This window comes from Sphaerodactylus townsendi, linkage group LG02, assembly GCF_021028975.2.
Source record: "Sphaerodactylus townsendi isolate TG3544 linkage group LG02, MPM_Stown_v2.3, whole genome shotgun sequence".
In the NCBI taxonomy this organism is placed as follows: domain Eukaryota; kingdom Metazoa; phylum Chordata; class Lepidosauria; order Squamata; family Sphaerodactylidae; genus Sphaerodactylus; species Sphaerodactylus townsendi.
In genome coordinates this window covers 70465952-70493637 of record NC_059426.1, presented here as the reverse complement: position 1 = coordinate 70493637, position 27686 = coordinate 70465952, and the positions used below count along the sequence as shown (strand labels likewise).

Below are 27686 nucleotides of genomic sequence, written 5' to 3'. Positions count from 1 at the left end.
GCTCAAAATGAATCCAATAATACAGTGCTGCAGTTAATAGGGTGTCTTAGCTGGATGTACTTGGTGATGCCTCAATGTTTCACTCAGAGAATGGTTGTGCAACGGGAAAAGGCTCATGAATGAAACTGTTAGACAAGCCAGGCAAGGCTGAACAGCCTTAGGAAGCATTTAGAATCCCCAGGCGTCTCTGGTTGGCTTTGTCACATTTCTTTTCTTGTGCAGGGGGTGGGAACTGTGTATGTGTGTGGAGGTGCTGCTATTTGGTTTTAAGTGCATGGATTCAAGTGACAAATTGAGCTGCCCAATTCACATTAGGATGTTGAGTGAAAGGCAAGGGGAGGGGTGGGAAAGGGGGCTGGAGCACACAGCTTTAAGACAACTCAAAAGGAAGGAACTGCTATCTCTGGAAGTGTGAGCAAGAGACAACACACAGACTGAGAAGGGCATTCACCAGATGTGCCTGGAGCTTTGAGGAGGAGAAGGAAGGTCAGAAATGAGCTGAGAGACTGGGACAGAGTTTTCCCCCCCTCTTCGGCAGCAAGGAAGACACTTTGGTAACGTGGATCCAGCTCAGTGAAGGACTGTTCAGGATCAGAGGGCAATTTCTTTAGAGATTATCCTTCTTCCAGAGCAGGCATGGAAATCAGCAATGATACTGACAATAATTCATCCCTCTACTGTGACTATGTTGAATGGAGTTCATCAAAGGTTCTCATTCCTATCATTTATGTGGTGGTTTTCTTACTAGGCACCACTGGCAATGGTCTGGTGTTATGGACCATTTTAGGGGGAGGCCAGGAGAAACGACGATCGGCAGATACATTCATTGCCAACCTGGCAGTGGCTGACCTGACCTTTGTGGTAACCTTGCCACTCTGGGCTACCTATGTCATCTTGGACTACCATTGGGCCTTTGGCTCCTTTGCCTGCAAACTCAGCAGCTACCTGGTTTTTGTCAACATGTATGCCAGTGTCTTCTGCCTCACGGGGCTCAGCTTTGATCGCTATTTGGCCATTGTCCGGCCCATTGCCAATGCCAAACTCAGGTCAAAAGCTAGTGGGCTTTTAGTGACCATTACTCTCTGGGCCTTGGCAGCTCTTCTGGCCTTGCCAGCCATGATATTCCGGAATGCAGGAGCACTCAATGGGGAGAACAAAGTGACATGCTTCATGGATTACTCAGGTGTAGCATCCAATGAGACAGAGGCAGCCTGGGAGGCAGGACTAGGCTTGTCCTCCACCTTAATGGGCTTTGTGGTGCCATTCGCCATTATGCTGACCTGCTACTTCTTTATTGCCCAAACCATTGCTAGCCACTTTCGAAAGGAGCGCAGTGAAGGACTGAGGAAGAGGAAGCGTCTGCTAACAATTATCATTGTCTTGGTGGCCACTTTTGCTTTGTGTTGGCTACCTTATCATCTGGTGAAAACCATCTATATGCTGATGGACTGGGAAATGATGCCCTTGTCCTGTGAGGTCCACGCCTTCCTTATCAATCTTCACCCTTATTGCACTGGCTTGGCCTATGTTAACAGTTGCCTCAACCCCTTCCTCTATGCTTTCTTTGACCCCCGCTTCCGACAGGCCTGTGTTGCTGTCCTCTGTAGTTCTTCAGGACGTTTGGTAGGTGCTGCTGGGGACAAGTCGGCTAGCTATTCCTCTGGCCATAGCCAGAACCACCCAGGAAAAGCTGGGGAGCCACAAAGAGAGAAGCAGAGCCCAGACAGTCAAGAGACTCTGCTCCGGGAATAAAAAAGGACACCATCAATCAATCATGATGGACTTTAGGTATTGTGAACTCTTGTATTTTATTCAACTCTTCAATGTCTTTCTCCTTCTGATGCTATTTTATTATTCCATTTTTTTCTAATGACTTCTGTCTGTCTTCATTGGATTCTTGTCCTTTCTCCCATTCCACTTGGTCTGGGGGACCACTTGGTCTGGGGGATCCCCCCCACCGCCAAAGTCTGTGCTTACCCAGGAATCACCCAATTGGTGCAGTGATAGCAACAGGGAAGCCCACCAGGATAGTGGTAACAAGGAGAACTGCTGCAACAGAAGTAACCCAGTGTGGCCTTTTAGGGCACCATTTCAATCATCACCAACAACTGTTGCCAGTTTAGACAGAGCAAGGGATGGGGCGGGGGGGGGGGGGGGGGGATTGCAGAAGCAGCCCAAGATTTCCTTGAGGTCTCATGAGACTGCTAGTTCTTGTGAGACTTCAGAGGCATTGATTGAGCATGTGCAGCCTACTGCACTGGCTTTGTAAGGGGCTTAGAATCAGGTCAGGGAGGAAATGGTTGGGTTCTCTCTAGTGGAGAGGAGCAAGAACCAGGTGCAGCAAACTCTCTTCCTTCTACAATTCTGAAGCTCTGTACGCCTAAGCAGGACAGAAGAGACAGCAATGGACAAGGGATCCAGCCGTTGAGGCAGGAGCACGGTGTAGGCTTGCCAACTTCAGGTTGGAACATTATTGGTGATTGGGAATGGTGAGGGAATCTGGAGATTGCAAGGTTCAGGGGGGTTAGGGTCCTCCGAAGGATATAATGTAGAGTTCACCCTCCAAAGCACCCACGTTCTCCAGGGGAACTGATCCTTTGAAGATTAGTTGTAATTCCAGGAGATCTCCAGCTTCCATCTGGAAGTTAGCAACCTCAGGCACAGAAGCCCCTGTAAACCCCACCTTCACTCCCTCCTCTTGCTAGGTTACTTGTTCTAACTTTGTTACTTGACTTTTGTGAATAAGGACTGTTCTGTTGTTCTTGGCTAAAGTATGCTCCCCAGAAACAATTAGAACTAGGTTCTATGTTTTGGGACTAAAAAATCCGAATGTGTTGACTAAAGTGCTGTAGCCTTGACCTAGATAGTTCAGGCTAGCCTGATATTGTTAGAACTCAGAAATGGGGTCAGTCCTGGTTAGTATTTGGATGGTAGACCACCAGGGAAGTCCAGGGTCGCTATACCCAGGCAGGCAATGGCAAACCACCTCTGAATGTCTCTTGTCTTGAAAACCCTATGGGGTTGCTATAAGTTGACTGTGACTTTATGGCACTTTCTACCATCACCACAGTGCTATACAGTAGATCCAGTAAGTATTTGCTGACCCTGAGCATGTTAAATTAATCTCTTTGGCCTTCTGTTCCCCATCCATACACTTAGAGAACAGTGCTTCTCATAGGTATTCTGTGTGTATTTATGCTTTAAGACAGTGTAACTTTCCAATATTATGGAAACAGCATGTGAGTATGTAGGGAAGAGGTGACTGGGAATCTTGGTCAAGTAAGTTTGAGTCCAGTAGCTCCCTAGAGACCAACAAAATTTTCATGGTATAAGCTTTTGACAGTATAACAAAGAGAGTGTTGACTCTATTCTACTGCAGACCAACTCAGCGTTCCTCTGAAACCAGGAGTTTAAGGAAATTTAAAAGTATCTACATTGTACTATAGAAGTTTGTTTGTTTGAGCTTCAGAAAGTTTTAAAAATCATTCAAGCTCTATTTGGGAGATATACTTAAAACAGTAAAATGGTAATAAGCACAAAATTCCGCTAAAATCAGCAGGAATGGCATGCAAAGAAATGGGTGAGATCATGCTACACATCCCACTGAATTAACTTTCAAGTCATTATATTTATTATTGTAGCCTTTTGACAAGGACTGCAAGCTAGGGGTAGCAAATGTGATAACTTTCTAAATGACTCTCTGTAACTGATTGGTGCTTAGGATGCCTGTCTCAGAAACCTTTCCACCCACTGTGTTTGTTTTCTTCTTTTTGTAGTCAACAGACAGTCAGAGAGGCTAGCACTTTGCAGCTCACAATTGCCCTATTCCTCAGATGGGAAGAAGCGGTCACAGCTCCAGAAATGGGTGCTTTGAAGATACAGCACTAGGATTAGCACCATGGACTCCGCCTGCTATGAGTTTCATTCTTCCTGTAGAGAAGACAGACCTGATCAGATACCCTGGAACAGATATAAAACTGTATTTTTAAGTCTTTCTTCCTTTTTCCTTCTTCCTCCAACCTTCTCCTACTTGTTTCCCACTACATGAGGTGTTAGAAAATCTCTTTTCTGCATGGATGCTTAAGCAGCAGTGTTTTCTGTTTGTTTTTCAGTGATAACCTTCTCATGTTTTTAACTCTTTTCCATAAACCACTGGGAGCTGGTTTCTCCTAGAATGTGAGGGAATGTATATAGCTGCTCCTTTTGGCAGTTAATATTGGAAGAGGTATTTGCATGAGCAGGAAAGATTCCCCTGGCGAGGGAGGGGACCACAATTTTCTTGCCTCTGTCGTCTGTTTCTTGCCTTTATTCTCTGATCTGAAGTATAAAGCCATGTAGCATAATGCTGCGACTTCTTTCCCCTCTTTTCAGTAGTACCACATGGGACTCTCTTAGAAAGTTTCTGGGTGTGGGCTTTTGAAGCATGTGCATTAGCTGTGTTAATCAGGGGACATTGCACAAAAGTGGACAATTTGTTTTTAGTTGCTCCCCACTTTGGCTACCAGCCTCTAGAAGGGGCCTGTCGTTTTCCAAAAATAATAACTGATCTCCAGACAGAACAGAACAATTCCCATGGACAAATGGCAGCTTCGGTGGGCAGACTCTATGCCATGGCATCATATCCTTACTGTTCCTATCCCTCCCCAAACTCTGTCCTCCCCAGGCACTGCCTCTAAATATCCTGGGATTTTCTGAGCTGGAACTGGCAAGCCTACCCGCACCAACCCAGTGCCTCTTTTATAGCCAAATGATATTTTTTGTTAAAAAAACCCTTTCTGTAAAACACCCAATTTTTATTTGTTTTCTGCAAAACATTTACACAAAACTTTTGCTAAACTTTAACCTTTTGATAAATGCTTCAAAACAACAATTTTTGGCAACCGAATTATTTTGTTTGAATTTGTTTGAATAAACTATAACAAACCTAGAAATGCAAATGTTTCCAGATTGATCCAACTGAAACAAAAGTATTCAACTGTGTTATCTGTGTGTCATGCATTTATAGCCTAATGATTCTATGGAAGAATTTGAGATTTCAGGAATATGTCTTAAGGTCTCATTTCATTTTCTACCTTTCTTGGGATGTTTTAGATAAATTTACATATCCTATAGGGAACTGTTAACACCCCCTTGCATAAATTCAAAACTACAATACTGTTGTTCGCACAGTAGGAACTGCTGATGCTGACTGTAATCCAGTTGAACATTTAACAGAATTGGGTGATAAAACCTCTTTTGGGTTGCCCCACTTTAAGCGGCTAGTAAAAGGTTTCATGTGGGAACACACTCCCATGGATGGGAACCCCTAAAGACATCCCTATCCTCACATGGCACTTAAAATACCTTTGAACCAACCTCTGTCTTTTGTGTGCAAGTGTTAATCTAGGTCAGAGACCTGGAGAGAACACTTGAAAGCCATTGTGGGTTTTATATCTAACTTTCATCCCTTGTAGTGAGATAAGGGGCAATTTCTCTAGCTTCAGAGAAGGCTCCTTTAATGCCCTGCACTCATATTGGTATGCAGGCATCTATCTCAGAAGACTGGACGGGATGATCTGTGAAGAGTCTAAAGTGGGGAAGGAAGCACTCCTGATTTGTACTTCAGATCCGAAACTAAAAAGGCTGAGGACTGAATGGCTCATTATGCATGGTGAGCTTGCCGGGGTCCCAAATAGAATTTGCTGCAGAGTCTTTTGTTTTGGAGCATGTTGGTTATTTTTACCCATTGCCCCTTTCCCCCTGCAGTTTCTTGCCCTCTTTGCAGTGGGGCAGGCTGTTGGGCTTAAGAGGGAGAGGGGATCAGCCATTTTGACATGTCACCAATGGAGAAAAAGCACCAGAAAAACCTCCCCTTCACAAAAAGAAGCATAATTTTTCCATTGGTGCACAGCGTTTATATTGATATATCTATATATTGATATTAAAACATTTGTTTGTTTAGTGCTGGGTCACTGACTCTCTTCTATGGTGGGAATGAAGCGGGGGGAGAGTAATGGTAACTCATCAACAGCAAAGGGACAGTGTGAACGACTTTTTCCCAAGCTCTCCAGATTCCCACTTGTCCCTTCCTCAATGTGCCAGAGAAACCCTGGTGTTTAATATTGTTAAAAGGAAAGAGTTGGCAGCAGGGAGAGGGCCAAAAGGGAAGGCAAGGAAGGAAAGCACAAGGGAGTGGGAGTGATGAAACTAGATAGGCTGGCCATAGGTGGAGGAAAGATGCATGGAGCAAAGCTGTGATGGCAAATCTGCCCCACTCTGGCTGCAAAGGACATTGAAGTCTCACTACAAGTGGTCTTACTTGCCATGGGGAGAATGGAGAGTGAAAGTGGGGCTTAAGGAAATACATCCATACAAGACAGACATTCCCTCCTGGTGTGTGGCAGAGATCTTGTGCATAATCAGTAAGCTCTGCCGCCTGAGCTGTAAAGGCTTATCTGGGGAATTCAGATTAGCCTGTACACTCCCACACACGCCAGCTGGGTGACCTTGGGCTAGTCACAGCTTCTCGGAGCTCTCTCAGCCCCACCTACCTCACAGGGTGTTTGTTGTGGGGGGAAAGGGCAAGGAGATTGTAAGCCCCTTTGAGTCTCCTGCAGGAGAGAAAGGGGGGATATAAATTCAAACTCTTCTTCTTCTTCTTCTAAGTTGAACCTGCTTTCAGTAGTGGAAATGAGGTGGAATAACAAGGAGAAATGATCCCTATCATCTAAAGAACAGTTGTAATTTCAGGTGGTCTTCAGCCCACACTAAGAGGCTGGCGACTCCAATTCCCCTGGAGCAATTTACTGCTTTGAAGTGTGGCTTCTATGGCATTGTACCCTTCTGAGGTCCCTCACCTCCTCCAACCCCACCATTTTCAGGCTGCACCCCAAATCTCTAGAAATTCCCTAACCTGGAGTTGGCAAACCTATCTCCTTCTCACCCCAACAGCCAGCGACCTTTATCTGTCCCTCTGCCTTAAGCTTTCCTTCTCCCCTCTGCCAAAACTGCGGCCCAGTTTTGTGGTGTCAGGGCCCACTTGCAAGGTAAGAAACTCTCAAGTACTTGTGGGAAAGCACCTCAATTTCCCTATATCTTCCTCCCCCAACTCTTTTCTTCTTCCTGGCAACCTTCGTCCTCTTGCCTTTCCTGTCTCTTTCTCTCCTTCTCAGTCATTCACTTATCTTTTATCTGCCTCCTACCATTAGCTATATTTATTATTTACTTCATTTATATCTCACCTTTCTGCACATGGGGACCAAAGCAGCTTACATTATTCTCCTCTGCCTGTTTTTATTCACCCAAGAACCCTGCGAAGCAGGTTAGACTGAATGTATATGACTGGTCAAAAATCACCCAGCAAGATGGGAATTTGAATCTGGGTCTCTCAGAACCTACTCTGAAGGTCTAACTGCTACACCATACTGGCTTTCATCAGGTGACTGCTGCTTGACCGTAGCAAGCAGCCAGACCTAACTGAGTCATGCAAATTGCATGGTATCAACTATCAAGTAACCCAGAGGTAGCTTTCAGGCCTAGGGTTGCCAACTTCCAGATGGGACATGGTGCTCTGTCAAAATTACAATTGAATTGCAGACAACAGAGGTTTGTCCCTCTGGAGAAAATGACTTTTTTTTGAGGGTGGACTGTGTGGCATTATATTTAGTTAAGGCCACTCTCCTCCCCAAACTTCCCTCAACAGACTTCACCACAAAATCTCCAGGAATTTCCCAATCTGGAGCTAGCTACCCTACTTAAGCCTTGCTCTAATGAGTCCTCCCTCAAAGGCTAAACAGGGGTCTGGAAATAACCCTGCCCCGTCTCCCTGCCTTTTACTGACAGAACCAAGCCTGGAATACTGTGGTTGTCTAGCAATAGCCATTTAGGCAATCTGTTGCTTAAAGCTACAGTCACTCCTTTTCAACTTCAGTGTTCTGGTATGAGCTTCACATTGAGACTGCACTTGCATGGAGGCCTGCTGGCCAAATTTTTCCTAGCTCCTCAGCTAGAGATGGGATGGCCTTCCCATTTGGTTAAGAAACGTGGGGGATTTTCCTGCCCAGGGCTGTAGGGAGGACAGGGGTGTAGGTGTGGGGGGGGGGGAAGGGAATGGTGCCTGGGTCAACACAAAGGTATTGTCCATTACCCAGGTGGCAGCTCTGCAGATGTCGCTCAGTGGAACTCTGTGATGGAATGTGGCCAAAGATCCTTGTGTTCTGGTTGAATGTGCTTTCACATCCAATGGGCATGCTGCACCTGCAAACTTTTAGTAGCTTCTTAATAGCTGTAACCACCCACCAAACAATAGACTGGGAAGAGGCTGCTTTACCTTTCTTTGGACCCCAGTAGCAAATAAACAAAGTTGTGGAAACTTTGCTTCCAGCCCTAGGGTTGCCAACTCTCTAGTTCTATGGATGTAATAAAGTAATGTACTTCTCACATCAAGGATATGGAGTGTTTTCTTCACCTTGGAATAGGAATAAAGGTAAGGAGGACCACCTCTTGAGCCACATGAAAGTGTTACCCAACCTTGAGTAAGAAGAAGGGTGAAGTACTATCCTGATACTGAAGATTTTAAGGAATGGGGGAATCTACCCTTCAGAGGTGTAGCTGCAAGGAGACGGGCGGGGTGTGTGCGATGCACTGAGGCGCACGCCCCTGTGAGCAAGGGCATTGCAAGGCCATGGCGTGGCATGGGCGTTCCAGGATGGGACAGGGGTAGAGAACGCACCAATGTGCTTTCCCCCCTTGCTACCCCTTACGGCAGCAAGCTCACTCATCCTCCATGTGGATATGACTGCTGCTAGGAATGCTACCTTCATAGTGAGTAAGGAAAACAAACCATGAGCTAGGGGTTCAAATGAGGAATCCAGCATTTTAGACAGTACTAGTGATAGTGGCCATTGTGGGACTCTTCTGGGATGCAGGGGAAACATATTGTTGACTTTCAACAGAGGGTGACTGAAGAGTCCACCCTTTCATGAAGGGTTGAAATAGCTGCTAAGTGTGCTTTGATGGAGGCAGTAGCCAGTCCTCCTTCTGCCAAAAGGAGGAAATAGTCTAGTACTAATGGTAGTGTGGTCTTTTAAGGAGATAGGCCCTTCTCCTCAGACCATTTTTTAAACCTTTTGAACTGGATGGGAGGGGTACCCCTCCTTAGCTGGGGAGTTAGGCAAAATCTTCCAGCCGGAAGGCCTGTGCGCAGGCGCAGTCACAATGTGTGTCTGCACCAAATACCTCAATGAACAGTAGTTACAGGTAAGCAAGTTTGATTTATCATTTTTTTTATTTTTTAAAGCTCCTGATATTTTCTGTTATGATTTCAGATTTTCCTGCAAACTTAGGACTCTTTTAAGGTTTGTAGAAAGATCTGTCTTAATCATACATAGCTCTAAGTCACTGCATGTAAGTATAAAAAAATTTGGCTGACTTTGTGATTAGAATAGAAGATAATAATAGTATGTGTGAGTGGTGTGGGAATCAAAGCCTTCAGGCACATTGGCTGGAGCACATGGTCTGAACCATATTCACAAGCCTGATTGTGATTGGAATGTCAGGGTCACATTTCAGAGGGGAATGGCGACTGTCATTTTTATACCATAGATTGTAATTACATATGACAAATAAACAAAGTTTGATACGTCACATGTTGTTGGATGATCCCTTAGTAGCTACCCAGAGGAGCTCTGAAAAAAGCTTAGATTTATATTTGTGCATAAGGAGGAAGAGATCATCATAACTCCTTACCTGACTAAGGTGAAGCTACGACTAGTAAGGCATTGTTCTAAAGGTCTGTCAGAGAGGCAGCACACACATTTTGGGGAGCGGAGGTGAGGGAAGAAATGGACAAAAGTGATCTGTTTATAAAATATCACTGAATTATTTGCAGAGTCTAATCCTGTTCATGTGTGTGGACAAAGGCAGTTTTGAGAGGACAGTTATAAACAAAGGAACAATTCTGGATCAATATATATTTATTCCAGGATTCTCCCTCCATAGCATCTGTTGACACCTTTCCTGGTAACTACCAAGTGTTTTAGAAAGTGGGCAGGGCTTTGCATAGCAGTACTTTTGACTGGCTGTACAGATCTTTTTAAAAAGTTGCTTTGGCAGCAGCTGTCTCCACAGCACAAGGATCTTCACTGTTTGACTGCAGGTAATCTGTGTGTTAGAAAAGAATTAATTTTATCCAATATATTCATTTTAATCAAAGCTTCCTCCTGAGGTGCTGAAGTGTTATTATTAGAGTTACGCATTACCTCATTCCCTGATGTTTTGTGGTGAGCTCCACCTTCTGTGGTAGCCACAGGCTCAAAGTGGTTAGGGACCCTGATTTACTTTTTCCTTTAAATTTTTTAGTTCTTTAAAATTGATTTTCCTATTGAATATTATTTCTATTGTTAAAGCATTAAAATTTAATTTAAAAATCTCACCCACCCTGGCAGAAAACACCCCTCCACCAACCCACATGAATAAATAGGTCTGGAATATGTTGCTCAGGTAATTTCTCCATGTTTTCCTTCCATGCTTTTACAGGAACAAACAGGCACATGCTTTGAATGATTAATTCTATCAATGGAGGAGGCTACCGTGTGTGTCCACCTCCGCAACCCTCGCAGTGTTGCCATGTAGTTGCCAGCTTTTACTCCTCACATTCTGCTGCACAAATATTTATGCTGAACAACTTTCAATTAATCTAGTTCTGATTTGTTAAAATGGGCACTACATAACCTGACAACTTTTAAAACACGGATATTTGATCTGACACCTGAGTGCAAGAATATTGTTGATTTTTTTTTTCATTGACTTCAATCTAGTGCAAGCAGAAATTATGCTCTGGGCAGAGAAATAATCAGAGCAAATATTTTAAAGCATTACAACACCCATCCTTCAATTGGTTCTTCCGATTCCTCCCCCCCCCCCCCTGAAAAGCATGAGAAACATACCTTGAAATGGACCCTCATGAACCTTCATGAACCCCTGGACCGTCAGAAATCCGTTCCATATTTCTTGGGATCTAATATCAGACCTTTGTTAATATGTATTATATTTTCAATTTTTCAAAATATATTGAGAGGTATTGTTTATTAAGCACATTTATAACTTGCCTTTCATCCTGAAGAATCTTCAATGCATGCTACAACAAATTTAAAAAGCAATGAAATCACAAAGCATAACAAAAAGTCATAAGCAGCAGTAAAATGTAGTCATTTAAAAGTACACATTCATTCTAATAAAAATGTGCACATTTCTGAGATTTCAATATTAAACCTGCTTTTTTTACTTAATTAAATATATTTTTCTAATAGAACATTTTTCAGTATTTAAGCAGATTCCAAGAAGTTAACATTTTGTCACTCATTTGATAATTAAGCAAAATAAAGGCAATGTAAACAGATTCAGTTTCAGAACGAGGATAAAAACTGGCAGCATTATACAACTAGAAAATATAAAACAGAAAAGAATGAACTTATATTTTGTGGTTTTGAGAAGGAGAACAAGTAAATAGATAAAACAGAGAAAGGCATAAACTTTTTAAATTAAGAATAACTAAGAATTATTTTTATAACTAATTAGAGAGTAAGTAGTAAATTTTAAAGTGTGTTTATATTTGGTACAGGTGAAATAGGGGGCCCTTTTAAAAGTCTTCTTGGGTTTTATGTATTTTTTGTATATTTTTCTTTTTTTACTAGATTTGCGTTGTTTGATTATTCTTTATCTATATGTATGTCTTTAAAGTTTTAATGAAAAAAATGGAAACAACCTGATATCCGTTCATTTCTCTATTAGTCTAGTGTCCTTCCCTATCCCCGGTCAAATCCCCACAATCGTCTTAGCCAGGTTCAGAACACAAACTAACCAGGTTTGAGGGACGACCTCCCCATTGCTTGCGTGGCAGATTCCGTTTCTGGCGCTCGTTCTCCCCGTTAATCTGCATTCTGGCAGGACCTGGTTGCAAGTGGCATAGACACCATTAACACAGTTCAGAGCTGATCCGTGGGGACTGATGAGGGTTGAAACCCTGACTTGTTTCCTGCCCTGGAGTATGAGGTGGAATTCGGGCAACCAATCAGCACTGTGATACGGGTGCAGCCTTTCCTTGGTTTCGTTTCTGCTTTTGCGATCGACCAGCAGAAGGCCAGCAGAAGGGGACACAAACGTTAAACAGTCAAACATGTAACTTTGAATCGTTAATGGTTTACACACGTAACGATTAACTGTTTGCACAGTTAAACAGTTAAACGTTAAACTTTTACATGCTGTTTTTTAATCACGCCCCTACAATGTACATTTCCACAGTGGGAAAAGGTCCCGCCCCATCAAGGCACGCCAGCCAATCAGTGGAGACTGGCAAAGCGAGCTCGCCTGGTAGTGGGGATTGCTAAGAGTTCTGCAACTGGGTGTGTCTGCTGTGTAATCACCGCGGTGGGGAGGGGAAAAACTCTGATGAAGAGGACACAGTTTCACAACAAACAGGTTTGGATCTGCGTGCAAACTTCAAGTGGGGATTCGACCTCCCAGAAGCCAATCTATATATGCCATATTTCTGTATTCTCTTTCAGTGTAGCTAAATCTAATTTGAACTGGGGAGCATGAGTTAAACCCACGGTTAGAAAAATCCATTTGAAAAAAAAAGCTCTCTGGGTGTAACATAGAAGTGTCTGAACAATAGTAGTAGGTCTTGCCCTTCCTTGCAATTTCCCTAATGATTCTTATGGTTGGAAATGACTGTTTTCTTGTAATACATTAGAGATGTGACTTCTTACAGGATATTTCCTAAAAGAAGGCAGCAATAGAAGTATGACTGAACGGTCTGAGAGGAGGCTTGAAGGACTGCTTTACATGTGGCAAAGGGCTTATAAATGAATCAGGAAGCAAAGAAGATGGGGGGAAGTGTTCCTTTGGTGAGCTACATCTTGTAGAAATAAAATGATTTCATCAGTGTCAGTTGGTTTGCTGGGACTGTACCAGCAAATGTGTCCCAGGCCAGCACCATTCTCAGAAGATTTTAGCACCATTTGCACATCTTTATTTTCAGCACAAATAGAAGAATTTTCAGATGCAGAGAGGCTATATTAGAAAGTTGAAACAGTTATCTAGAGGAGCTGGGGAGAACACACACACACAGAGAATATGACTTGCGGCTGAATGTTTAGCAGTACCATCCTAAGCAGAATTATATCTTTCTTAATCCATTGAAATCAATAGGCTTAGAAGGGTGTAACTTGCTTTAGACTGCAGTGTAGATAGCTTCCATAGTAATGTGGTATGTTTCAGGCAGTGACACTTGTTCCTGGGTGCCACTCTTCTGGTCATGGGGGGGGGGCGCAAAATCACCCCCCATGTGACCAGTAAGTCCTGCTGCCTCATCATTTTCGCGTGCCTCAACCCCGCCCATGTGTCATTGACATGAGCTGGGTCAGGGTGCTCAAAGATCACAAAAAACTGGGATAAAATAGACCTGGATTTTTAAATACCAAATGTAACCTAGTATATTTATGCTGTACGAAATCGACCTGATACTACTATAGACCTACACACACAAAAGCTGGACTTATGGAAGTGTACGTGCATTTGTATCTTAAGCAAAGTTTGAAGGCTATAGTTAGGTTAGTTCAAGTACTTCCCTCCCTCTGTTTTCTTATGACTAGGCAAAACAGAAATCACTAACAGTTGCTTACGGAAATCAGACTAAAGATAGCATCTGGAAAAGGGAAAGAATTCCATTGAAACCTAATAAGGCAATGAGATCTCAGTAGTATCATAGATCAAGATAATTGGTCAAAAGAGGCCAACAGCATGAGGACTGTTTTGAAGTAAATTTATGTGTTGATGGACAATGCTTGAGGTTTAAGGTTCTTTGCTTACCATAAGGCAGCAAACAGCAACAGGGTGTGAATTCTTCACAACACCTTAGCCTGACACTGCTGATTGAAATGAAAAAGCTGATGCTATTAAGGAGTGATGTATTCAAACAGCCATCCACCCTCTGTGCATCTGCATCAGACTACATTCCTGGGAGGCATTGTGTTGGCTTAAAATACTACAGCTGTTGGTGAACTTTGAAGGGCAAGTACCTCCTGAAATCCAGGCAGTTTCAGTGTGGAGTGGGATGTTCACTTTACCTACCTGTCCACTTTGCAACTCACCATGCATTAATGTATCATCTACGTGTGTAGTAAAATGCAAGATTCTGCAACATTTTGCTCGTGTGTGTGAAGCCTGTGCAACCAAATTAGATGATATGGTAGCACATGGATGCCCACTGGGGTGGGGAGGTAAGGTAAGGCATGTTTCTTAACACCAGTTTGGCCAGTGTATCCTCTCAACTGTCCCAAAGACATTTTGGCAACCAGGTTTAAAAGGTTTCGATATCTACAGGTTAGAGATTGCTGCTTAAATTATATATTTCTGTTCAAACCCTGACTTTTCTTTTTTCTTTTTAAGTGTTTTTTCTTTATTGAATTTTTAATATAACATTGTAATTGTTCATATGGAAACACAGTAAACCATTTCTGATGAGATTGGCAAAGCATAGAAAAGGCTGAGGAAACAATAAAAAATTCAGGAAGCAAACAAAGGTACAAATCCTAACCTGGCTCATCCAAAATGTAGTAGCCACAATTGGCAAATATTAATGTGGGGATTTATGTAGTTTGAGTAAGAGGGAAATTTGCCTTTCTAAAGAATAGTACCATCTGCAGTGAATGAAAAAAGAACTTTCAGTGATAGCTATACTGATTCGTAGGAGTTTTTAGTATAGATAATGCGTGGCAATAGGTAGCTGAGTCAGAAATGGCTTTGAGGACTGTGCAGTGTAGAGAAGACTTGTGGAGATGAACAAGAGAGTTTAGCTGTAGCCAAACATAGCTGAAAACTTGGCCTGTGACAACTCCTGATCCTCTCAAGGTACTTTACTTTCTGTCATAGCTAATGATGTTGCTCAAACATTTGCTGATATCTGGAAAGGATGCATTGTTGTTGCTGGCACTAAGTTTTCTTTTGTTCAGCTTTCTTTGTGCAACTTTTCTTATGACAGTGATTTAGTGATTTCTGCAGTTTATGTCAAATGCTGAGCTCCTCTGGGACTCATTTGACTCATATCTAATAGGTATTAAAATAAAACAGGAAGGGCACAGTAGCTTGTCTTATTTTTAACTTACTGTACTGGGATTCAAGAAACAATCCGAGGACTGATTCACACTTTACCCAACAGCTGTGTGGACAGTTGGCCTCACTCTGAGCAATATAGGCATGAAGGGGAGATGCATGTCTGTAAACAGGCATATGTGCCGGGGTGAGGCTGGTTCCAGATCCCTGGCACACCCAGGCATGAATTATCTTTTATGTATAGACATCAACCATGCTTGTTGTGTGAACCTCCAGTTTGATCTCTTATCTTACTCCTTTCTCCCTTTGTAGATTAACTTCTGCAAGGAATACAAGTTTGAACAAGTCTCATAACTTCAAGTCCCCCCCCCTCTATGTATGTAAGTATTTTTGCTCACTATAACTAGCGTTAGTTCCATTTTGTTCAAATAAATCAAGTGAATAGTCTCCAAGAACATAAATGGTACCTATTTGTGTCAGGATGCCCAGTGGCTAATCTGATCATCTGGGCCAGCTGAGAGGAAAGGAGGGTACTTCTTTAAAGGCTGTTAGGTCAATTAGTTCTAACAAAATTGGAATGTAGCACATGGTCAATGGGGTCCCCATTTGCTTCATAAACTCTGTGTGGTGAAAAAGTAGGAGTGCAAGAACACACTTGCCAGACAGCAGCCATGTTAAATGTTCTGCATGTTCTATAGTTTGGGGCAGTCTACTCTGTGTCATGCTAGGTCTATAGAATAAGCTGACCATACTCTTTAATAAATCTCCTAAAGTATCCATTTAACCTGTGCTGGTGTTCTAGTTATATCTGGCTCTGTCCTGCAGTTAAACTGCTGTTTCAACAATGGGCCCTTTCTGCACCAGCCCCTGAGAATGATTTGCAAACATTTTGCAATTAAAAAAAAAACCATTTGTCCACACTCCCTCAAAAACGCCTCCTGGCAGTCATTTTCTGGTAGTTTCGTTTTTTTTAAAAAAAAAGATGTTTAGATTTGTAGCTATAAAACTTAAAATCCTCGTGCTGCAGTTCTCTAGGGATTGTATCTACATACCGTGTTTCCCCGAATATAAGACAGTGTCTTATATTAATTTTTGCTCCCAAAGATGCGCTATGTCTTATTTTCAGGAGATGTCTTATTTTTCTGTGTTCTGTTCGTCGGGCATGCTTCCAAACAAAAACTTTGCTATGTCTTACTTTCGGGGGATGCCTTATATCTCGCACTTCAGCAAAACCTCTACTATGTCTTATTTTTCGGGGATGTCTTATATTAGGGGAAACAGGGTAGCTACATATCATAAATATAAACCAACTCCAAAACCCAAAGGAAATGCAACTTATATTTAATGCGGTGTTTAATGAAAGTGTTCATATTTAATGAAAGTGTTAAATTTAAAGTGCCATAACCATCTAATATCATATTGGGCATGTAAACCACATTGGTATATTATGTACAAAGCTAGAGACACAGAATATGTATTGACAACTATAATGGTATACTAGGTTCTGAATCTATAAATGTCCACAATATCACACTCAGAAGATCATTGCACCCAATGTGTAAAGCTACAAGATTGTTGGTCATTAAATATTCTCATTTTGGTAGGGTCTTCCCCTTTTGCTTTTCTTGTCAGTTTCAATGCTGCCCTTAATCTTGTGGGGCAACAACTATGCATTAAAATAAATGATACAATAAATATTCAAGCATTTTGCCATACATTATCTTAAAGTACATTGCATGATATCAATACAAAAACCTATAAAATATTATACATAAGTGTACAAATGTACAATAAATATTAATAAATATCATATAGAATATATAAATAGAATTAAAAACGTATTTTTAAATTCATAACAATTATGCTAGAACCTCATTACAGAAAATGCAAATTACATTTTAAATAGCAGTGGCAATAAAAATGGCAATCAAGAATCACAATTTATTATGCTGCATAATTCATGTACAAAAAAACAAACAAACTGAGGTCTAGGCCTCTGTCAGCAGTGACATGGGGATGCTCTTGTATTTGGACAGAAATTCTTATGTAGAAGCCATTTTTACCATAGAAATTTTGCCCACGTACCACAGCATCCCCCATGTCACCAGTGGTATGATTTTTGTCACTTCTGGTGAGTGCTGGAAGTGATGTTGATGCATTGCTGGCTACAGGGGCCTAGACTTCAATTTGCTGCCAGTACGGCTCCCCATGAGTCAGTTGAATGGTGCTGGGGGGAGTGCCCCCAAAGTGGGGAATCATCTACCACTGAAAGGGGGGTGATCTGGCAACCCTATGGGAGGCCCAGGTTCAAGTCTATATTGTGCCATTGAAGCTTTCTGGTTGACCTTGAGTCAGTCACCTCACAAGATTGTTGCCAGAATAAAATAGAAAACAAGAAAAAGATGTATGCTGCTTTGAGTGCCCACTGTGCACAAACACAGTGTAGAAATGAAGTGCCTAGACCAGGATGGCCCAAGCTAGCCCTATCTTTTAGATCTCTGACGCTAAGCAGGATCAGCCCTGTTAAGTACTTGGATGAGAAACCATCAAGGTGGTCTAGGGCTGCTATGCAGAGAGAGACAATGGGAAATCAACCATCTCTATTCATGTCTTGCCTTGAAAACCCTACAGGGTCATCATAAGTTGACTGCAACTTGGTGGAACTATCCCTCACAATATAAATAAAATAAGTTAAAAAATAAACGTGGCTTGAGTTAATCAGGAAACTGCACACAAATCTAGCACAAAAAAAATCAAGGCAGGATGAGGGGAATAGGAATCTTCATAATGTAATAATAAATAATATGAAGGGTGCCAAGTTTTTGCTGGGTGTTGCACACATGGTCAGACAAACAAAAGGAAGGGGAAGGAGAAGGATTACATAAATCAACAGATTATTATAAGGAACAACACAACTTAGATGAAAGATCTCCATCTGTGCCTTACTGGCCTGTTTAACGATCATGCCTCACCCAGTCTGGCTTCCTCCAGAGCTAGTATAGCTTAATGGCTATGATCTGGAAGGCCTCCAGTTAAGGCCTTGACTTTCCCATGAATTCATTCTAGATGGCCATAGGCAGAGGTAGGATCTAATCAGAAGTGGTTACTAATTTTTTCTGAGTGCCGAGAAGGGGTTACTAAAGCAACCTCCCTGCCCAGTAGGGACTGGAGGTGCGTGTGTGCGGCGGCACCACTGTTTGAATCCCACCACCATCGGAACCTGTTATTAAAATTTTTGGATCCCACCACTGGCCATAGGCAAGCCACTTTCTCAGCCTTGGCATCCCACCTCTAAACTGGAGGATATAACACTGGCATGCCATGCAGGGGACCATCTGCACCTGCATGGCTACAAAGATGTAAGCCGCAAAAAAAAAAAAAGGAAAGTGCAGGCAAATAAAGTGCCTCCTGCCTGGCTGTTCGCTTGCAAGCAGCTGCAACTCAGGATTTTTCAAAAGACTCGCGAATAGCGCGATTCTCATAAAACCTGATTTGGAGAAAATAACACGGGGCAGACTTGCTTTAGGAGCAGGATCTGTGCAAAGTGCCCTCCCCAAAATAAATTTCCCCCCATTCTAAATTCGTGTTTAATGGTCCATGCAGAGTAGGCCTTATAGAACAGAGAACAAAATAAATAATTTTTTTAAAATTACAGCCAAAGATTAATTTCAAAACATACTAGGTGTTGACATAAGTCAGATTTTCACTCTCAGTTTTGACTGTGATGTGTAAATGTCAGCGTTCAGACTTGTAGTAACCAGTTTTTCTTAGATTAAGTACCAAATGGTACTTTCCTGAGTGGACTGTATGTGTGTCTGTAAGGTGCCCTCAAGTCACACCTGACTTATGTTGACCCCATAGGTTTTTCAAAGAAAGATGCAAACAAAGGTGGTTTGCCATTGCCTGCCTCTGCATAGTTACCCTTCTGTTCAGTGGTCGCCTCCCATCCAAGTACTAACAAGGGCCAACCCTCAGAGGTGGAGTGAGAGGAAACTGCGCCCCTCCTGCAGCACTGCCTGAGCTCGTCCCGCCCCAGAACGCCACACTTTGCCCCTTCCATGGCCCGGCCACACCTCTGCTACAGCTCTGCCTGGGGCATCGTACCCCCCGTCCCATAGGTGCTACACCACTACCAACCCTACTTAGCTTGTGAGATCTCACAAGATTTGGCTGGCCTGGACAGTCCAGATCACAGCCCTGAGAGGACTATAAGTAAACCTTGAGTCCTCAGCTTTTATGGAAAAACACATTTCCCTTTCATTCTTTTCAAGTGTGTTGGACAATTTATTTATCAAATAGCAGCTTTCTGAGTAGCAAAGGGTTGTCAACTCCAGGTTTGAAAATTCCTAAAGACTTAGGAGTGGGCCCAGAGAAGGCAGAGTTTTAGAAATGGAGGGACCTCAGCAGGGATGTGATGCTATAAATTCCAGCACTCAAAGCTGCCATTTTCTCCAAGGTAATGATCGCTGCAGTATGGAAATAAATTGTAATTCTGGGAGAATTCCACAAGGGGCTGGCAATCACAGGATAGCACATAATTACCTCCAGTCATTCAAAGGTACAATTTGAATCCCCTGTTTTGAGAGAAATATGTACAAATGCCGCCAATTTCAATCTTGTTCAGTAGTCAGGCTATCAGACATGGGGAAACACCATAGCAATTTTGCTGCTCCCTCCACGAATGAGAAAAACTGTCTTTATATATTGTTAGTGCTCCCTACGTACGATGAAAAGTTCTAGGTACAGTGCTTACTGTAGAGTTGCCATTTGCCAAGAGGAAAGAGTCTGCTCCCTTCAATAGATGCTTAATAGGATGCTATTTTCCAGATAATATTATTTACCTCAAAGGTCGGAAGAGTTTCAGCAACCGATTTCCATACCTTAAGCCTTCGTTAAAGAAACAGGGCATTTCCCCCATACTGTTGGCAGCCCTACAGGTGGGGCCTAGGCACTTAACTCAGAGGAGTGTGTTTTCTCGCTGTCATTGCTAAAATCTAAGCTGCTCTTAGTTCTCAGGCAGATTGGTCTTTTCCATACAGCACAAATATAATGTCTAGATGATTTTATAAAAAGCGTTTTGGGGAAGAAGTTTGCACAGCTCTCCCCCCCCCCCAAACATCCTCAAGATGTTATATTTCTCTCAACCCAGGTTTTTAAAAAGTCGCTAAAGTAGCCATCGTTTTCCTGAAGACAGGTTGAAGACACTTCCTGTTTGCCTGTCAGCCTGTTTGTGTGAACAAAAGCATGAAGGAGACACTATTTCTCCTGCCTCCTTTCCCCAGCTCTTACTTTGATTTTTGCTGCAGTTGTGCCCACCATTTTCTGCCCTCTTCAGGAGCCTCCTGTTTCTGCCATTTGGTGAAGGTTTCCCATGGAGGTTTGCCCTGCTTGCAGCTTATCTGCAAGCAATTTCTCTGTTTAAAAAAACACATTTTGGCTGGCAATGCTTTTTTGTTCGTACAGAATGAACAAAAAAAATCTTTTTAAAATGTCTGCAGGACGTTTTATTTCTACTGTGTGGAAAAGACATCTGCCATCTCATTTCAGGTGGCAGAAGGTTTATAGCAAACAAAAGTTAGTTGGGTGCTGTGTGGTTTCCGGGCTGTATGGCCGTGTTCTAGCAGCATTCTCTCCTGACGTTTCGCCTGCATCTGTGGCTGGCATCTTCAGAGGATCCTCTGAAGATGCCAGCCACAATCTGGCAACGTCAGGCATGCTTACGCCTTCAGCCACAACCTGAAATGACCGGCCGTGAAAGCCTTCGACAATACATTAAACAAAAGTTAACTTAACACAGTGCATACTTTCCTTGTAGAATTTTCTTGTGAAGGTTGGTAATATGGACAGTTTTTTTAAAAAAAGTTTAACGCATAGAAGATAAGTCTATTGAAAGTAATTATTAGCTAGAATAGATCCCATGACCTCCCCAAGTACAGAGACTGCTTGATCTGAACACCAGATGCCAGGAAGGGCTGCTGCCTTGGCCTCCACTTGTCCAGAGGTCTCTGCTTGGCCAAACTCGGAGACATTTGGTGGGACTGTGTTGGGAGCAGGATTAAAGTTAACTAGACTAGATGGGAAATTATTATATTCTTGAGTTCTGCTGTGATTCATGATGCTAGTGATTCTTCTGTTTCTCTAGATAGGTTCATTGTTGAATCACTTCACAACAAATCCTGATTATCCAATGCTAATAAACTTTGTGTACCTCAAAGCTATGTTGCTTTATTTTGAGATACTCTTATCTGAGGTACTCTTAACAGTTGTGCAGAAGAAAGAACAACAGAAGGTGTTTGTAATGTCACACATAAGCAAAGGTAAGAAAAGCCGGTGAAATGTTCCCAGTAAGCTTTAAATTGAACTATTTTGTCCCAACAAGAACCTGAAGTATTCTGTCCCTGAATACATAGGTTTCATTCTTAACATTTGTACAATAATCCTTTTCTAATCTAGGGTTCTAACCAATAATCTTTTTCCAACCAATTAGTATCTTTTGAACCATAAGAACAACAAAGAAAAACTGGAAGTACCAGCATTATGAAACATTATTAAACAAATGGGTATGCCTGAGACTAGACATTAAACAAAGGGCATTGCCAGAAATGTGGTCAGATCAGCTCTTTGTAAATAAGAAACCCTGGGGATCTGCTTAGTGTTTCACTGTTCATGTTTTTTTTTAAAAGCTGTTTGTATGTTAGTTACAGTGACTATTTGGAGTAAGAGATGTCTCTCACAAAAGAAAATAAGGGATAGCTGGCAAGGCAACCCTGTGTGAAAAGCAACCCTGCCACTGAACTGAATTAAATATGTGCCTTTAGGGAGCCAAAGTTAAATAATAGGCTTTATTGTTGTTTTCCATTCCTTGTGAGACAAGGTGAGGAATTTCAAACCTGCTTTCACACTCTACTTCTTACATCAAAAGGCTCCACAGACCCTTGTGTTTGTAGAGTTAACCGCAGCTGTTAGGGATCAGGCTGCCCCTGTGGGAAATGAAATGGCTAGCAGTAAATCAGGAAAGAAGGCTCAAGAAAATTAGCTTCTAGGCCTCTCACTTGCACAAACAGGAAAAGCAAATACTGCTGGTTAGAACAAGGAACATGCAGATAGCAATAAAGGTAGTTCTCTGTTTTGCTGCTAAAGTTAACAATTTGGAGAAACTTGTATATTATGACAAATGTTTTTGTTCATGATGGAATGCATGACAGGAGATGAAGGATCATTAGGCCTTCATTTCTAATTTCTATGGATCAATTAATTTAAATGTGTAAGCAAATTGGCAATGGCCTAGGACTGAGATTGGGCTTATAACCAACCAGATGGCAACACTCAAAGTCAGAGCGACCCACTTTGGCACTGAATCAGCTTCATGTAGTCACAGTATATAGAAGTATGCTGTATATAGCTTGGGGGTAGAATTGCCAACTGTGGGTTGGAAAATTCCTGGAGATTCAGGGATGGAACTTGGGGAGGGTGGACTTTGAGGAGAGTTGGGACCTCAGCGAGACACAGGGAGTTATTGTACATATTTGCTCTCTTTAGATCAAGCAGACATTACCTTTGGGGTAGATTCTCAATTGTGCACATTCCCCTCTTCAGACTTCACTGCACTGCAGATCAGAGGAGGCTTGAGGTTCTAGAAGTGGGCAAAGCACAATCTTTTTCTTGCCTGCTTAGGGAAGTGGAGCTTGGCAGTGTGTGTTTTGCTCTGCTTAATTTTTCTGGTCCCCTCCACCTTCCCCTACCCATGCTAGAGCAGTTCCCCTGGCATTTCTGGGAGATCAGTGGAACCATGCCACTTTACAGCTCTTGATATTTAATGAAGCCTTTTTGCTAAGATTTTACAAGTGCCTGCTTCATTCAGTCAAGTAAGAGTTAACTGCTGAAGTCACATGCCTAGAATCACATGAGCTTCTGGAAAGATCTCTCTGCTGTCTTCTTCCAGTAAAAGAGGAGAGAAACACAGGCGCATATGGACTTCACAGACACCCAGACTGAGTATTTGCATAGATAGAGTTTGCTGTTCTTATATTTAGTGTAACTTCATTTGTTATCCAGTAGAGTTCTACAAAACAATTCACTTGCAACTCTGCTATATTATTTACTCTAATAATTGCAATTCAACATTGTTCTATTCTGGTTGGTGGTTTCCCATGTTCCTGGACAAGCTAATGTTCACAGAGAGGAAGTGGAACATAGAGGAACGGCTCCATTCTCCACTGAGCGTTCCGGCTGTGCCTCTTCCCATTTTATGTGAACAGGGTTTGGCTTTCATGCATGCACAGTGAACCAGTCAGAGGACCTGGGGAAGTTGGAAGGGGTGATCTCTCCTCCCCTGGGTGTCAGACAACCTCTGCAGATTACTCAGGAGCCTCTGATATTTGAAACAGATACTGATACATGAAACAGAAGATGAAAATAAGATAATGGCCATTAAAATAAACTGCGGTTGGGCAGTTTATTCTTGAATATATCCAAGCTTTTGAACACTACCTCTTTAGAACACTACCTCTGCCAGATAAAATCTCTGCTTTCCCCCACCTATGAAATCTGAAAAGAAATCCTTGTGACTAGAGACAAAGCTGATCCCTGGACGGAAGGAACAGTTCCTCAGTGCCTGATAAGTCTTTGGCACACTTGCAGCAGGAACCTTCTGCAGTCTGTATCTTCAGTTGCTAATTTCTCCCTTGGGGAAAGACCTTTGTATTATGCAGCACATGTGAACCAGTTCTTTAGATAGTGACAATAAATCATTCAAGCCTATGACATGGACAAACAGGAAGAACAAATATCACCAGGGCCATGAGCAGGATAAGGTGACAGTCAAAAGGATGCAAATGTTATTCTGAAGTTCCTCTTTGAGTGAGTTAGAGCTGTATGTGTGAGGTCCAAGTAAAAACAACAAGAATAGGCACATAGACAAAAGGGTTTCAGATATTGGAAAAATGGCATACCCTCCAACTGTACCTGTTTAATAGACCATCATCCTATTTTCTTTCTGCATGTGCACCATCTGTGGATGTTTTATGCTGCTTCTGGAATGATCAGAGGAATGATAGAGGAAGACAGCTGCTATAATAGGATGTATGTATCTAATGGAAGCTCTTCCAGTTGTGGCGGTTTTTGTGCTACCATCATTCTCTTGTTTTCTCCTTTGTACTGATCCTATTAGTTGGTATATAGGCTAAAAATGACTAAAATGTGGATCTCCTTCCTTCTTACCCTGAAGTGTGGTTTAAAGTATGACTGTCACCAGTGTTGGCTAACTTCACTCTGATTTACCCAACTTAAGTACTCCTTGAAAGACATTTGAAAAATTGTGACATAACAGCTTGCACTTGTGACATAACAGCTTGCAGAATGAGGTAATCTTTTTAGAATAGGAAAATTTCTGATTAAAAGAAAAATTGGTGATGGCTGCTGCCCCCACAAAATGGTAGACTCCAAATTCCATCTGCACAGTCCACCAAACTTTACAGTATTTCATCTGGCTCAGGGGGGATTGTTCAGTAGCACTCTTTCATAATCCTGAAACAATCCTCATTTAGATCGATAACTCTGAACCTGAGTGGGAGGGGTAAATTAAGGAAGTTTTAGCTAGCACTTTGAATTGCAACAACTGACTGTAAACCAGCGCAGATTATAATATGTTTATTGTAGAGCAGCCTGGACTGTGATTCATATTATTAGCTCTCACCCAGACTAATACCAACAAAAACTATTACCAACAACAAAATAACAAAACCATAAAGAAGGTGTATCAGAAATATTTCCCCTGTATTTCAAATGCCCATTTCTACATGAATCCCAAATGACTGCCAAAATGTACAATCTTGAAAAAGTACTACTTGGATCAATTAGATCAGACGTCTATAAATATATCACACTTTATTTTTCCAGTGTTTTTTTTTCCTAGGGGGATGCATAGAGTGCAGTTGTGGCTGGGAGGAACTGAGAGAAAATGAGCTAGTTCAGAACCAGAGAGTTAAGGCTAATTAACCCAATATTAAAAAAGATAGGCATGGAGGCACACTAAAAAAAAAGAACTGGTAAGATGGTTAACCCCCCCCCCCCTTGGCTTTTCTCATATCACACCCCAAAGATTCACCCTTTCCTCTAGAATCAGAGAGGTATGATCCAGATGAATGAGGAGATGTGGGTCTGTTGCCAGCATCCAGCATCTGGGCATGATAATATGTACTGTTCCTCCTTGGGGAGAAAGCAGGGCAAGGCAAGCCTCAGGAAGGCAACGTCTGTCAGGACATGAATGGCAGCTGCAGTTTGACCTCCTAGCCCTTTTGTCCTCCAAAGACATAATGTTTGTGGTGACCTGTGGCTTCTGCTAATGCTCAAATGCTGATAGAAATTAAAAAAAAGAAGCCTTGAAATAGAAACACAGCCTCCCTCCATTTCTACCCTATTCTGTATTTCCCAGTGTGACTGTCTAATGTCACACTGTATTGTGTATAGTCTGTACTGATGGAAACCTACTAGACTGATCAGGAACTATTCAGCAAAGACTGAATTTGCCATTTTAAAAATAATTATATATAGCCAATATCTGCATCCTATACATTTTGAGACAGGAATATTTTATTGTTTTTATTAAGTTAAAAACAGTAGCTTTTATGATGTTCATAATATGAAGTTATTATCACTGTTAATGTTGTTTTATATTGCTTTATACAGTGGTTTTTGATTTTATATATAGCAAAAAAAAGCCTTAAATGCACTTTAGGGTAGAAAGGTAGCATGCTTATTTTCAAAAACTAACAAATTTAGTTTCCAGCTTCAATTGAGTCTTTATAATTCTTGGCATTTTCACAAGCAGGTCAAATGTAAGACAATATTGAATAGAATATATACATGGAACAATGATTATTTTTCCCTTATATTATAAAAGTAAAATTCATAGGGCAAACTGGAGACTGTTCAACACATTCTTGGGCTGTGCTCTGGCTATTGCTTTTTTAAGCTCTGGAGACTGTAGTCTGGTTGCAGATTTTCAGTTTATCTGTGAACAGTGGTCCCCACAATGTTCAATATATTTTGCATGAAACAATAATTCGTGATGTCATGATGGGATTATTGAGCAAACTGAAATAGGAAGTTAATTAGGAAGAACCATATGGAACATGTCAACACTCAATGGGAACATCTCCACTCTGCAGTAACTTCTAACAATTCCAAGCTACTCTGGGCTGTCCTGAATAATTTTAACCGAAGCAAGCCTCCTACCCATACCTGTATTACCCCTGATATTTGGCATGACTATTTCAGCAAACTTTTTAATGATGATATTTTAAGCAATGGATCTCCTTCACCTATCCCTTTAGATTTGCCAAGAAGTAGTTGAGCTGTTAGAGGACCTCTCAAGAAGTAGTTGAGCTGTTAGAGGACCTCAAAGGAAGGAAAGCCCCTGGCCTTGATTCTATAATTCCAGAGATTCTGAAATTTCATACTGATTGGTAGGCCCCTATCCTGGCCACTCTTTTTACCCAAGTAAACAGCTCAGGTATCCTATCCAAGACTTGGCTGTCTACGACTGTGTTTCCCATCCATAAAAAAGGAAGTCATTCAGAACCCGCCTACTTCCGCCCCATCAGCCTCCTCTCAGTGATAGGGAAGATTTATGCTAAATTGTTACTGAAGAAACTTCAATTGTGGCTTTCCCACTCTGGTGCAGTGGGGACTGAACAAGTAGGCTTTTGTAAGGGGAAATCTCCTCTGGACCACGCCTTGGTGCTATAACACCCAGCCAGTAAATACTCAATCAATGCAGATAACAAACTCTACGGTGCCTTTATTGATTTAAAGGCTGCCTTTGACTCTGTGCCGAGAGAACTTCTCTGGGCAAAACTGGCTGCCCTCAATATTGATGCCAGACTCTTGTTCTTAATTAGGCAACTGCACACAAATACCAGTTGCCGGATCAAGTGTTCCCACGAAGGCCTTTTGACAGACAGTATTCCAATTTCCAAAGGGGTCAAATAGGACTGCGTCCTGGCCCCCACTCTTTTCAATCTTTTCTTAAGTGACCTCCCCTCTGCTCTCTCAGCAGTGAACAGCCATGCCCCAAAACTGGGTACATCCCATGTATTCTGCTCTATGCAGATGACGCTGTCCTTCTCTCGCGATCCAGAGTTGGCCTCAGAAGCTTAATGAAGCACTCTGTGGATTACTGTGAATCCAACAGACTGACAATTAATTATGAAAAAACCAAGGTATTGGGCTTCCCTAGGCGCTTTAAGAAGCTCACATGGGCAATGAAAAGCACCCAAATTGAACAGGTTAAGTGCTATAAATACCTTGGCCTCTCATTCTCCTTTAACCTTTCATGGGCAACCCAGAGGAAGGCCGCTCTCCTAGCTACATCTAACAGTATGTCAGCATTACTACATTTCTTTTACAGCAGTGGCCACTCCTTTATCCCTCCTGCCCTCAAATTTTTCAATGCCAAAATCGCCTCGAGATTGCTTTACGGAGTCCCAATTTGGATTCAAGCTATTAACCACTCCTTGAATTCTCTTCAATCCAATTTTTTTCATAAGATAACTGGATTCCCAAATTGCATGCCCTATGCAGCCCTTTGTCTGGAG

At 42.0% G+C, this 27686-nt stretch overlaps 1 protein-coding gene across 1 annotated transcript; it reads left to right on the top strand.

The window, feature by feature from the left end:
- Positions 1-390: 390 nt before the first annotated feature.
- APLNR (apelin receptor) lies at positions 391-5938 on the top strand. The gene is made up of 2 exons (XM_048483287.1): positions 391-1788; positions 3777-5938. The coding sequence occupies exon 1, from the start codon at positions 637-639 to the stop codon at positions 1750-1752; it is 1116 nt and encodes a 371-aa protein (XP_048339244.1). The 5' UTR covers positions 391-636; the 3' UTR covers positions 1753-1788; positions 3777-5938.
- Positions 5939-27686: the final 21748 nt, after the last annotated feature.

Bases quoted from the DNA above. Each gene is read 5' to 3' on its own strand.
- APLNR (XM_048483287.1), top strand. From the start codon at position 637: ATGGAAATCAGCAATGATACTGACAATAATTCATCCCTCTACTGTGAC.